This window comes from Panthera uncia, chromosome C2 (genome assembly GCF_023721935.1).
Source record: "Panthera uncia isolate 11264 chromosome C2, Puncia_PCG_1.0, whole genome shotgun sequence".
NCBI lineage: Eukaryota > Metazoa > Chordata > Mammalia > Carnivora > Felidae > Panthera > Panthera uncia.
Window position 1 is genome coordinate 13892852 of NC_064810.1, and position 12405 is coordinate 13905256.

At 37.7% G+C, this 12405-nt stretch overlaps 1 protein-coding gene across 1 annotated transcript; it reads right to left on the reverse strand.

Moving 5' to 3' along the window:
• Positions 1–2700: 2700 nt before the first annotated feature.
• On the reverse strand, positions 2701–4730 carry LOC125921508 (keratin-associated protein 21-1-like). The gene is made up of 2 exons (XM_049629149.1): positions 4713–4730; positions 2701–3252 (listed from the first exon to the last, which is right to left on the reverse strand). The coding sequence occupies exons 1-2, from the start codon at positions 4728–4730 to the stop codon at positions 2956–2958; spliced, it is 315 nt and encodes a 104-aa protein (XP_049485106.1). The 3' UTR covers positions 2701–2955.
• Positions 4731–12405: the final 7675 nt, after the last annotated feature.

Genomic DNA, 12405 nt, shown 5'->3' on the forward strand with positions numbered 1-12405 from the left:
TATTTATTTATTTTGAGAAAGAGAGAGAGTGTGAGTGGGGGAGGAGCAGGGAGAGAAAGAGAGAGAGAGAATCCCAGGCAGTTTCTGCACTGTCAGCGCAGAGCCCAATGTCGGGCTCAAACTCCTGAATAGTGAGATCATGACCTGAGTTGAAATCAAGAGTCGGATGCTAAACTGATTGAGCTACCCAGGTGCCCTGGAACCCAGAAACTATTTCTTTGAAGAATACATGTCTATGACTCTATCCCTTCTCTATTTTTCAAGGAGATGTAGATAGAAACACACTAATAATGAAGTCTTTAATATACCATTCTCACAAAAAGTTAATAAAAGGTAGCACTTAAGGATATCTATCTATCTCTACATTGATAGTAGAAAATAAACCTTCCCAAGCTTCCACATAAAATACACAAAAATTAATCATATATGAAGCCACAAAGGGGGCGCCTGGGTGGCTCAGTCAGTTAAGCATCTGACTTCGGCTCAGGTCATGATTTCACAGTTCATGGGTTCCAGCCCCACGTCAGGCTCTGTGCTGACAGCTCAGAGCCTGGAGCCTGCTTTGGATTCTGTGTCTCCCTCTCTCTCTGCCCCTCCCCTGCTTGGTCTCTGTCTCTGTTTCTGTCTCTCTCAAAAATAAATAAACATTGAAAAAAAAATTTAAGTAACAAAGAAAAAATTAGTAAATTTTTAAAGTAAAAATACTGCAAAAACACTCCTTGATTTTTATGCAATAAAGCTAAAAATTGTTAACAAAAACAGAAAAAAATAGAAAATCCCCTTCACCTGGAAAGTAATTCTTTGGTTAAACAATTCTCAAGTGAAAATAAGATATAGTATGAATATTATATCATATTAATATACATAAGAGTATATATTAATATGATATAAATACTATAGCATTTTAAAATAAATAACAGTAATAAAGAGTAGTTAACAGAATTAAAAAAAATTCAAGCAGTAATTAGAGAAAAAAATCGTAGCACATAAGGCTAACCACTTTCTGTCAGTGAAAATGAAAGAAATAACATGAATGAGTTAACAACCCAGTTAAGAAAAGCTTCATAACTAACAACTAAGTAAACCAAATAAAGTGCAAGGAAACATTTTAAATAAATGATAAAAATAGATAAAGAGAACTTAGTAGAGAAAAGACAAAAAAAAGAAATTTTAAAAATGACTCAGAATGCTATTATTTGAAACAATTAACATTTATAAATCACATGCAAACTTGGTCAAGGAAAAAAAGGGAAAAGGTATGTACAAAATAAATAACAAGAAAGAAAGAAATATGGAAATAAGTTTTAAAATTATACAAATCTACTTTGCTCATTTTTATGGGTATAAATTTGAAAACCCAGATTCCTAGGGGAATACGGATTATCAAAATTGATACTGTTACACTGAGGAATTACAAAGAGATTAATTTTCTTAGAACAAACAGAAAATTATTAACGAAGTGACCCACAAAATATTCCAGATTCAGATATTTTCTCAGAGAAATTCTACCAAATCTTTAGAGACAAGGTATTCTGAATATATTATAGATGGTTCCAGAGCATTGCAGGTGAAGGGAAGCTTCCTACTCCCTATTAGGAAGGACACACAGCATTGATATCAGTGATGCACAGACAATTAAGGTGCCTCTGTGATTTCTGCCTCTTGGTGTCAGTGCCTTGTATCATCCCCTTCTCTTGAGTTTGAGCAAATCTTGTGACTTACCTATAATAAATAAAATGTGGCAAAGAGAGTAAGACATATGTAATTGTGTGTATGTGGTTATGTTGCATAGAATTGTGTCGTATTGTGGCACTCTTCTTGTTGGAGTCTCTCTTCCTTCCTTCCTGGCTTTGAGAAGGCAAGCAACAGTATATGGGAATCCACATGACAGGGACTTATAGGCAGCCTAGTGGAGCTAAGGGTAGCCTCCAGGAAAGCCTGCAAAGGCCTGTAGCCAACAGTCAATGTTGAGCTTCAGTTATACATAAGGGACTGGATTCTTCTGAGCATGTGAGCTTGGAGGCAGATCCTTTTTCAGTTGAGACTCAGATGAGACCAAGCACCTGGCACACATCTTGGTTACTGCATTGTGAGACCCTGAAACTTTGCCTATACCTTCAGTGCTGTTTTTATCCAATTATTATGGCCCACCATGCATGCCACATAGTTTTACAATCTACTCCTACCTTAGGAAGTAATAGATTATAAAAATTTTCCTTAGGTTGTTTCTTTTATTAAAATATTTTTTTAAAAAAGAAGTAGAGAAGAATATAACCACATCCATTTATTTTAAGAGATACATGAATATAACATTGGGGAAATTATCATTTTTCTTAATTATTTACGATACACCGCACAAAACTTAACTTATAATTTATAAAATAATATCTCGTTTGGTGTTAAGAGATACCCAGCATAAAAAGATTATTCCCTCAGTAGCAAGGGAGGAAACTGAAGCTTCCAAAAAATAAGTTACTTTCCTAAGACAATTGACAATGGAATTGGTCAAGAAGCTGACCTAGGAATATCAGGAAACTATCTCCCTAAGGAGACAATTGTTACCTTTCTTGTAAACTGAAACCAAAATATGTTAGGAAGACACCTGGGACAGCAAATGAATGACATAAAAACCAGGGCTGCTGTTCAGACTGGACAATTTTATTAGGTCAACACAGAAACCAACTCCAGCATGGACATCATCGAGGCAGTCGCTGTGACACCATCATCCTGATGAAGGCGGAACTGTGGGGTCACAGGTGAATTTCACCATCTTCCACTCCACCAGGTAAATCCAGGGAATCTGTAGGTTAGGCTGTAGGCAGCAACAGACCTACTAGACTTTCATCCTGCAGGATATCGTCACCCAAGGGAAAGGCTCAGAACGTGTGGGGCTCAGAATTGGTGAATCCCACGTCCAGGTGTAGAGGGTGAGAGTCTCCCACGGTGCCCTCATTACTAGTAGCCACAGCCAGAGCCACAGCCATAGCAGGAGCCATAGCCACAGCCCAGGCCTCTGTAGCCACAGCCTCCATAGCCACAGCCTCTGTAGCCCCAGCCTTTGTAGCCAGAGCTTCTATAGCCGCAGCCTCCGTATCCGCAGCCTCCGTAGCCACAGCCTCCATAGCCGCAGCCTCCATAGCCACAGCCTCCATAGCCGCAGCCTCCATAGCCACAGCCTCCATAGCCGCAGCCTCCATAAGAGTTTCCGTAGTAGCTTCCACACATGGTGTTGGCTGTTGAGGTTGTGCTTGGCTAGAGGAGGAGAGAAGTGTCACTTCGGTGTGGATTTCTCCCTGCAGGGGGCCTTTTATATGCCTCAGGGTTGGGGGGTGGCTCCCACACGTGCTCCTGTCATTGGCTAATTTTTTGACTCATCTAATTAGTGTGTTGTTTCAAGACCAGAGCCCAATGCCTGAAGGCATTAAGGAGGCTTGCTTTAACCCCCCTGAAGACCTTTAATAAGAGGGTAGAGTCACACTTACAAAACCGTCTTTCATAACAAATCTTCACTTTAACATTCTATAACCAGATATCATATAACGCAGGGAACATTTTCAGTAGTTTCAATTGACTTGCTCTTGACCGCAATTCTTTTTTCTCTTTGACCTCCCCAAATTCTATTGCCCTCCATAATATAGTTTTGCCTCTTGTTCTAGCCTGAGTCAAATTATGTTTTGTGGATTACGTAACAGTAATGAGATTAAAGTAGGGAACAAAGATTAAATATAGTATGAAACTAATTTGGGAGATCCTCTGTATCTCAATCAGCTCTCCCCTAATTATCAGAGGTGCGAGGACACAAAATCTTTATGTTACTGATTTCATCTGCCTTGATAAGAAATTCAAAGAAGGAAAGAGGATTTTAACCCAGTCAAACCTATAAATGAAACAACTTTTTTCTTTATTCAAAATGTGTCCTTTCAAAGTATGTCTTTGTAAATATATTTTTGTAAATAAAATACATAAACACATGATTGTTGAGAAATGTTAGTGTCCTTTTTTTTTTTAATTTTTTTTTAATGTTTATTTATTTTTGAGACAGAGAGAGACAGAGTATGAACAGGGGAGGGGCAGAGAGAGAGGGAGACACAGAATCTGAAACAGTCTCCAGGCTCTGAGGTGTCAGCACAGAGCCCGACGCGGGGCTTGAACTCACGGACCGTGAGATCATGACCTGAGCCAAAGTCGGACACTCAACCGACCAAGCCACCCAGGCGCACCAGTGTCCTTCTTGATAGGAACATTATTAGCAGACAGATCTTGACCATGTCAGTGTGAATTTTCCAGTAAACAAAATGGAATTTTCACTCTGGAAATATTATACAATATTGTTATCGTCTGTCCAAATTTGACCAAATCTAATCTTTGACTCCTGTGGGTCATAAGTGCACTGATTGGTGGACTTTTCTATCGATTAGGGGGAAAAATGCTTTGATATTTTATTACTCTCATATGTTTATGTATAGTGTTAACAATTTTCATGTGGGAAAATTTCTAGTTTTACTTTTCAAGAAAACTAGTAACTTTTACAGTATATAGTACTTATCATAAATATTCATGTCTCTCCATCATTTGCACCCTCGTGCGTGTGTGTGTGTGTGTGTGTGTGTGTGTGTGTGGTGGTGGTGTAGGGGGAGGAGGAGGAGACAGATACTGCTGTCCTTGTAGCTATTTAACTACTGGTGTGGCAAAACAGGTAAGTCATGACTAACGGTTTTTCTAATGGGCATCTACGTAAAAGTATTTTCACGTGCAGCTCCAAGACCTACTATGCTCTACATTAATCTAATGTAAGTCTCATTTTAGGAAAATTCAGTGTCTTACCCAGGTCATTGGGTAAAAATGGTAGCACTATTGCCTATGAGATATTCTATTTTCCATCCCAATTTTCTCTATACTGATAGTATACATTTCAACATGCGCTTCTAGACAGGTATAATTTCACCCCTACCTTATGTATTCTTATATCTCCTTTTCACTCACAGATAAGAATCTCTATGCAGCTGGTTGATATGCCTGATAACCCGGTATTCCCCCAGCAAAGATGGTCTCATTTTAAGGTCAGTCTCAATGAGTCTTTTGAGTGTGTCAGACTCTGGTCATCTCCTGGCAGAGTCCCTATTTCCAGGAAGTGGTGGCTCAGGTAGAATCACATCATACAAAGCACATGTTTGGCCCAAATGGAGGCTTAATAGTATGGTCTCAATCCTGGTAGCTTAACTGACTTACAGTGAAGCTCCTGGTGATGAATCCCTACCTTTATTTTCCTTATTTATTGATAGTCTTAATTAGGCACTCATAATATAAAGAAATGGCAGTAAAATGTAAAGAAACAATGGTGACTATTTTTTATTTGCCATTCTTGTAGATAGCAGGCCTGTCAATGAAAAAGGATCCATGTAGGGATTATACTTAGTAGATCAACATGAGAGGCTGGCATTATCCTCTCTGGTCCCTAACTGCAGGCTTTCTAAAAGGAAACAGAGGCAAGAACCCTGTGTTGGCATCTACTCCTTCCTCCACAAAGTGAAAAAGTCAATCCATTATGAAGTGCTAACTTGACTTTCCCAACTAGTGACTGGGTAGAGAAGTTGGTGATCATTCCTTTGAGAAAATATGAAGAGAAGAGGGAAATGATTTCTCCTTACTAAAATATATGTTGGGCCAATGCTGAGTATTTGCATACACTGTCCCATTTAGTGGATCAACAAATTTATAGGTGAAGCATTTTAATTTCTATTTTAGCTACGCCAAATTAAACCAATTCTCAGAAATGGAAATTTGAAGGATTTTTGGTGACATTGTGCAGAACTGAACATCAAATATATTTATTCTTGAACACACATCTGATTCCTGATACAAATTGGTGATCTAGAATGTGATGGAAGCCATTGTAGTCTTGAATAATATTTCTTAATTATTAACATGTTGTGAAAGTGGGTTTCAGGGTATTTATTCCGGCAGCTTGGAACACAGGACCATAAGACAGCGAACAAAATATTTTGTATCTAATATACAAATCATGTATACCGGTGCCAAATATACAGCCAATATACTTTTATTTATATAACGTTATAGGAAGCTAAAGGACAGGAAAAACATTAATTATCAGTGATAGCAATACAAATAGTGGTTACCTCTGGCTAACATGAGTGTGAATTCATTTCTTTAAGTGTTTTTTTCTGCATCTGTTGGGACGATCGTTGATATCTTTTGCCTTATTTATTCTGTCCATATGGTGAAATCTATTGATTGTCATATGGTAAAAAAACCTTTGCATTCCTAGTTTAGTTTTATTTGACAAAGATTTATTATGCAAATATTTCTTAAAACATTTTTGTTTGGTAACATTGGTCTTATGTATTGTCATGGAAAAATGTTCCCCCTCCCTTAATATGACATAGATATTTTTAAATTCAATATTTGATGTAATTTATCATTTAAGAACTTTGACCTGAATGTTGTATGTGTGTATGTGAACATTTAAAAAAATATGCGTATTTTTCAAAGATATAAGCTTATTTAGATTTCATATTTATTTTGTACTAGTTTTGATTATGTTAGTCTTTCAAGAAATTTTTCTATTTAATTTAAGTTGTCGAATTTACTGTTACAAAATTATTCACCCATGCCTGTATCTATTAATCATGTCTATAAGATCTGTGGTGATGTCATTTCTTTAATCTACATACTGATCATGTAAATTTGTAATCCTTTTAAATTATCAATTTAGGTTAAGATTTTTCAAAAAATCTTAATGTTAGTTTCATGATCTTATTCTTTGTTTTCTATTTCATTGATTTCTGATTTTATCTGTTTTATTCCCTTCTTCTACATAGTTGATAGAGTTTGTTCTTTTTTCTAAGGCAAAAGCTTAATTGTTGATTTTAAAACTTTCTTCTCTTCTAAGATATGCATTTGAAGCCATAAATTATTCTGCAGTCACTGCTGACATATAATCCCACAACTTGTAGTATCTTTTTTTATTGTCTTTGTAATTCTTTCAAAAATTTTTTTAACTTTCTTTGTGATTCATATTTGATCCATGAGATTTAGATTGTGTTGTTTTGGAGATATCCCAGATATTTCTGTGTTCTTAATGTTTTATTTAATACAGTGGAATTTATGCCTTTTAATTTATTGAATTTAATTTATTAGAACTTATTTTATAGTCCAGCTTATGATCGATCTTGGAGGATTCCATATGCATGTGAAAACAATGTACATTCAACCACGGTTGGTATAATGCCCTGTTGGTGCCAATTTGGTCAATTTGGTTGATATCTTCCTGCTCCCATAAATATGATTTTCTGTCTACTGAGTTCTATCAATAGCCAAGATAATTGTTTTGAAATCTCTAGTTAAAATTATGGATTTTTCCATTTTTCCTTTCAGCACTTTTTAGTTTATGCTTCACCTCATTTTGAAATTCTGTCATTAGGTGCAGGCACATTTAAAATTATTATTAAGGAATTGATTTTTCTATCATTATGAAATATTACTCTTCAGCTTTAGTAATATGCCTTTTTCTGAGATGTATTTGATTGGTAATGATATATATCTGCTCCACCTTTATTATTATTTAGTCTTTCTGTGTCTTTACATTTAATGTGGATTAATTCTGGATAAGCCACGTTTGATTCTTATTTATAGTTAACATATTTTTACTTTCAAATTCAATGTATCTTGACACAGTTTTATTTAACTCTATACTATCTCATTATTTGTTTTCTATTTCCTAACCTGTCCTTCCCCCCATCTGTTAATTTTTTATTGGCTTATTTTATTGTTTTATTAATTCTACTTTATCTCCTCTACTGGCTTATGAGATATAATGTTATTTATTAGTCGCTACAAATAGTACAGTATGCATCTTAATTTATCAGTTTTTTTTCAAATAATGTGATACTATTTCACATAAGATAAACTTACAGCAATGCACATCCTTTCTTTTATCCCATTCTTTTTTTTTTTTTCAACGTTTTTTATTTATTTTTGGGACAGAGAGAGAGCATGAACGGGGGAGGGGCAGAGAGAGAGGGAGACACAAAATCGGAAACAGGCTCCAGGCTCCCAGCCATCAGCCCAGAGCCTGACGCGGGGCTCGAACTCACGGACTGCGAGATCGTGACCTGGCTGAAGTCGGACGCTTAACCGACTGCGCCACCCAGGTGCCCCTCTTTTATCCCATTCTTAATGCTATTGTCAGGATTCTTAGGGATTTTGTGTTTCACTGAAGAATTTAGTTTTTGAATTATTTTTTGGTTTGAGGCTTACTTTATCTGATATTAATATAGCCTCTCCAACTTTCTTAAACTGGTGTTTACTATATATTAATAATTTATATGTGTAGTATATATTTATTCATCCTTTTATTTTTAATTTATCTGCATTTATATATGTATTGTGGGTTTCCTTTAGAGCATAGATATGGGTCTTATTTTTAATTGTCATGTTTAGACCATTTTAATTAATGTAATTTTTGTCATGGTTGTGTTAGGGTCTATATCTTGCAATTTGGTTTTATTTTTTTTTCTTTAAAATTATTTAATGTTTATTTTTGAGAGAGACAGAGATAGAGGCAGAGCACGAGTGCGGGAGGGGAGGGAGGGAGGAAGACACAGAATCCGAAGTAGGTTCTGGGTTCTGAGCTCTCAGCACAGAGCCCCCACCCGGGGCTCAAACTCAGGAACCATGAGATCATGACCTGAGCTGAAGTTGGCCTCTCAACCGACTGAGCCACCCAGGAGCCCCTTGTTGTTTGTTTTCTACTTACTACATTTGTTATTTCCTTTTCTTACCTTATTTTCTTGTCTCCTTCAGATTTTTTTTTAGTGTTCCATTTTATTCCTCCATTGATTTATTAGATATATTTATGTTTGTGATTTTAATGTCTTCTCTAAGGATTACAGTCCATATTTTAATTTGCCACTCCATGCTGAAAGTAATATTATACCACTTTACACATATATACTAACCTTATATATAGTATAACATATATACTAACCTTATACCAGTGTACTTCCTTCCTCCCACACTTTGCTATTATAATAATATTTACTATTTTTAGTGTAAAGTTAATTAGCATTTAAAGAAATTAAAAAATGAAAAAAAATGTTTCAGTTTACCCAAATATTGATTATGATAATACCTGTCCTGGTTTTCTTTGTGTTCTTATTACTTGGTGCTTGTTGAGTTCTTTAGTCTCTGAGTTTATGGTATTTTTTTTTTATTAAAAATTTTTTTTTAATGTTTCATTTATTTTTGAGAGACGGAGCATGAGCAGGGGAGGGTCAGAGAAAGAGGGAGACACAGAATCTGAAGCAGGCTGTCAGCACAGAGCCTGATGTGGGGCTCGAACCCACAAACCATGAAATCACGACCTGAGCCAAAGTCAGATGCCTAGCCAACTAAGCCAGGCGCCCCTATAGTATCTTTTAAAAAAATTAACTTTAGGAATATTTCAGCCATTTGTTATTCAAATATTCAAAACTTGTGATGTTTTTGAATGGGCGTGTTCCTATGCGATACAAGTCACAGCCGCTCATATTCCTTACATTCCAGACATGTCACATGGCAAACCCAGCATCAGTGGTATTGGGAACATATAGTTGTTTTACAAAGAAGAGAGATTTTGGGGAAACAATAAAACATTTCACCACACTGCACCTGTACGTGCTGTTACAGGTACTGCTCTGGTGAAAGTTTTGTCCATATACACTTGCACTGTGGTGAGCTATTTACATAGAAGCTTCATTAGTGTCCACTTAAACAAGAAACCTTCCGGTCAAGTGAGCCTGAAGCACTTGTCAGTCTGTTCTCGACTTCCTTCCTTCTAGTCTATTCTCCTCTTGCTGCCTTTTCTTGTAGCCCTTTCTACATTGGCTTTTAGTTTTCACAGCACATCCAAATACAGTCCCTTATGTGTATAGCATGCAACATTTTAGATTAAAAGTCAGAGGGAAAGGCTTTTATATTTTTATTTTTTAAAAGTTTATTTATTCGGAGATAGAAAGGGGGAGGGCAGAGAGAGAGAGAGAGAGAGGGAGAGAGAATCCCAAGCAGGCTCAGCACTGTCCGTGCAGAGCCTGACGGGGGGTTGGAACTCATGAAATGTGAGATCATGATCTGAGCTGAAAACACGAGTCAGACGCTTAACTGACTGAGCCCCAGGCGCCCGAAGAGGGAAAGGCTTTTAGATTCCACATTCAACTTCTAATGGCATGATGATGATGTTGATGATGATGATGGTGGTGGTGATGCTGATAAATGTTAACACCTGCATAATACTGTGCAAATCTAAGTGTTTGACATACGTAAACTCATTTCATACTTTAGATGATGCTATGAAGCAATTGAAAATGTCATTTTAACTTTATAGATAGGAATGATCCAAGATGCAAGTGTCAGAAACAATGGTTCCCTCGAAACAGACTTGTGGTAGGAAAAGGAAATGGAAGGTGATCGTTTTGTTCTCTACCGTATTTTTGAAGCTGACCTCTTTAGCCACTTATTAGCTGCTTTTTCCCCCCTGTACTGAATCAAAGGGTGGAGAAGGAGAGTAAGAGGATAGAACAATCTTATTTGGCCGGTGGCCTTTGTGTTCTCCGTGCTTAGCAGATGGTTGAAGCTGGCATCTCTGGCATTATGTCCTGGGAGACACTGAGGGTGACATTTCTCTCACTGGGTACTAGGAGACTGCTCTTGTAGGTTCCCGAATCCTTACTTCCCTTGGTCCGGCATCTTGCCGCGCTTTCTGGCATGTGTCGTTTACCACCATCACAGGCTCTAACTCCGAAGCTTTGAAGACCGTGGCACCTCGCGCTGAATTCTATTCTTACGCTGAATCCATCAAATCACATGTTAATGCAGATGCTGATTTTAAGCACTCTTACCTCAAAATCCCTTGGTACCCTCGTCACGTTTGCTCTACTAGCAAATCACTCCCAGATCCACACTTGTCCATCTTAGAGGGTGCTCCTTTTCTAAAAATGAAACCAATATTCCTTACCCTCTTATTTTTTTCCCAATTCTTCACGCCTCACTGAAGGCCATGTCATTTCATCTAGACAATCAATATAATTTTTGTTCTGGATCACCTCATTTTAATGTTATGCTTTTCACATAATTTCTGATACGTGCTCTGGTTCATAGCTATTGTCCTGGGAGTATTCTTAATAGTGCCACCTTCGATATTCAAGTGTATTTAGTGTGGACGGCAAATTATATGGCCTTCTGTCTACGGTTTGTCTCACTCATTACCTTTCTTTCAGCAACCTCTTTTCTCCTTCTAGCCCCCTTACCTGGTCAACTGTCATCTGTGCATCAATGCAAGTCTTCTCTACTCCAAACCCAGGCTCCCACCTGCTGCCGGAGGAAACCCCAGTGCCACACGGGGTGGTGCCACTTACGTTGACAGCATTCTCGGTGTAGGCTGAGTCCCCAGTGCCGCTTGATCATCCTTCCCCTTGTTCTCAGAACTCTTTCTTTCTTTCTTTCTTTCTTTCTTTCTTTCTTTCCCCCACAGCTACTCATTCTACCCTTCACCATCAGCCCTAAAGCCTCTTCAGTGCTCACTTCTGCCTCCGCCCTCCTCTGTCTGTAACTCTTGCTTCATATTTCACGGAGAAAAGAGAATCTATCAGGGGAAAACTCTATCAACTCTCTTCCCACACACTTATCTACATTTGCACCTGTCTCTTAGCCTTTTATCTTAGTCTCAGAGGAAACCATATCCTCTCTCCTGTCCAAAAAATCATTCTTGCATTTTGCGTTAAATCCCATCTCTGTTAGCACCTTGTTTGATAAATTATCCTCTCTGTTGCTATATTTCCAGCTCCTTTTTTTTTCCACTGACACCTTCCCTTCAGTCTATAAACATGCTCAAGTCTTTTGATAGTAAAAAGCCGGTCTCAACACCAGATCGCCCCTAGCTGGCTTTCCCTCAACTTCTTTCAGGTCGAAGGTTTTAAATAGTTTCCTCTGATGCCTTTCAGTCTTCACTCTGCTCTAACCTGTCTGCAGCCCTCTATAAGCCAAGGATTGTTCTCCTTCAGGTCACCGACAGCCTGTTGACTATGCAGTCTCCTTGACGTGTCTCGTGTTGGTCCTCTTTGTTTTATGACATTTGGTGCCGATGACCACCTCTTTGCTTGGCTTCCATTATATGCTTTTCCTCATTACATTCTCTTGCTTTGATAATGTTTCTTACCAGTCTACCTATTGGTCTGTTCTTCCTCTGTCAGCTGGAGGTCTGCTCCTGGTCCTTGTCTCCTCCACTAAACACACAAAATGGAATCTCATAAGCAGGACATAAATTCCATTCTGATGCACCTCCTCGGTTAGTATCTAACACCATTCCCAGCTAGTCACTCATATGCCAATAACTGTTTTATCCTGTTTTCC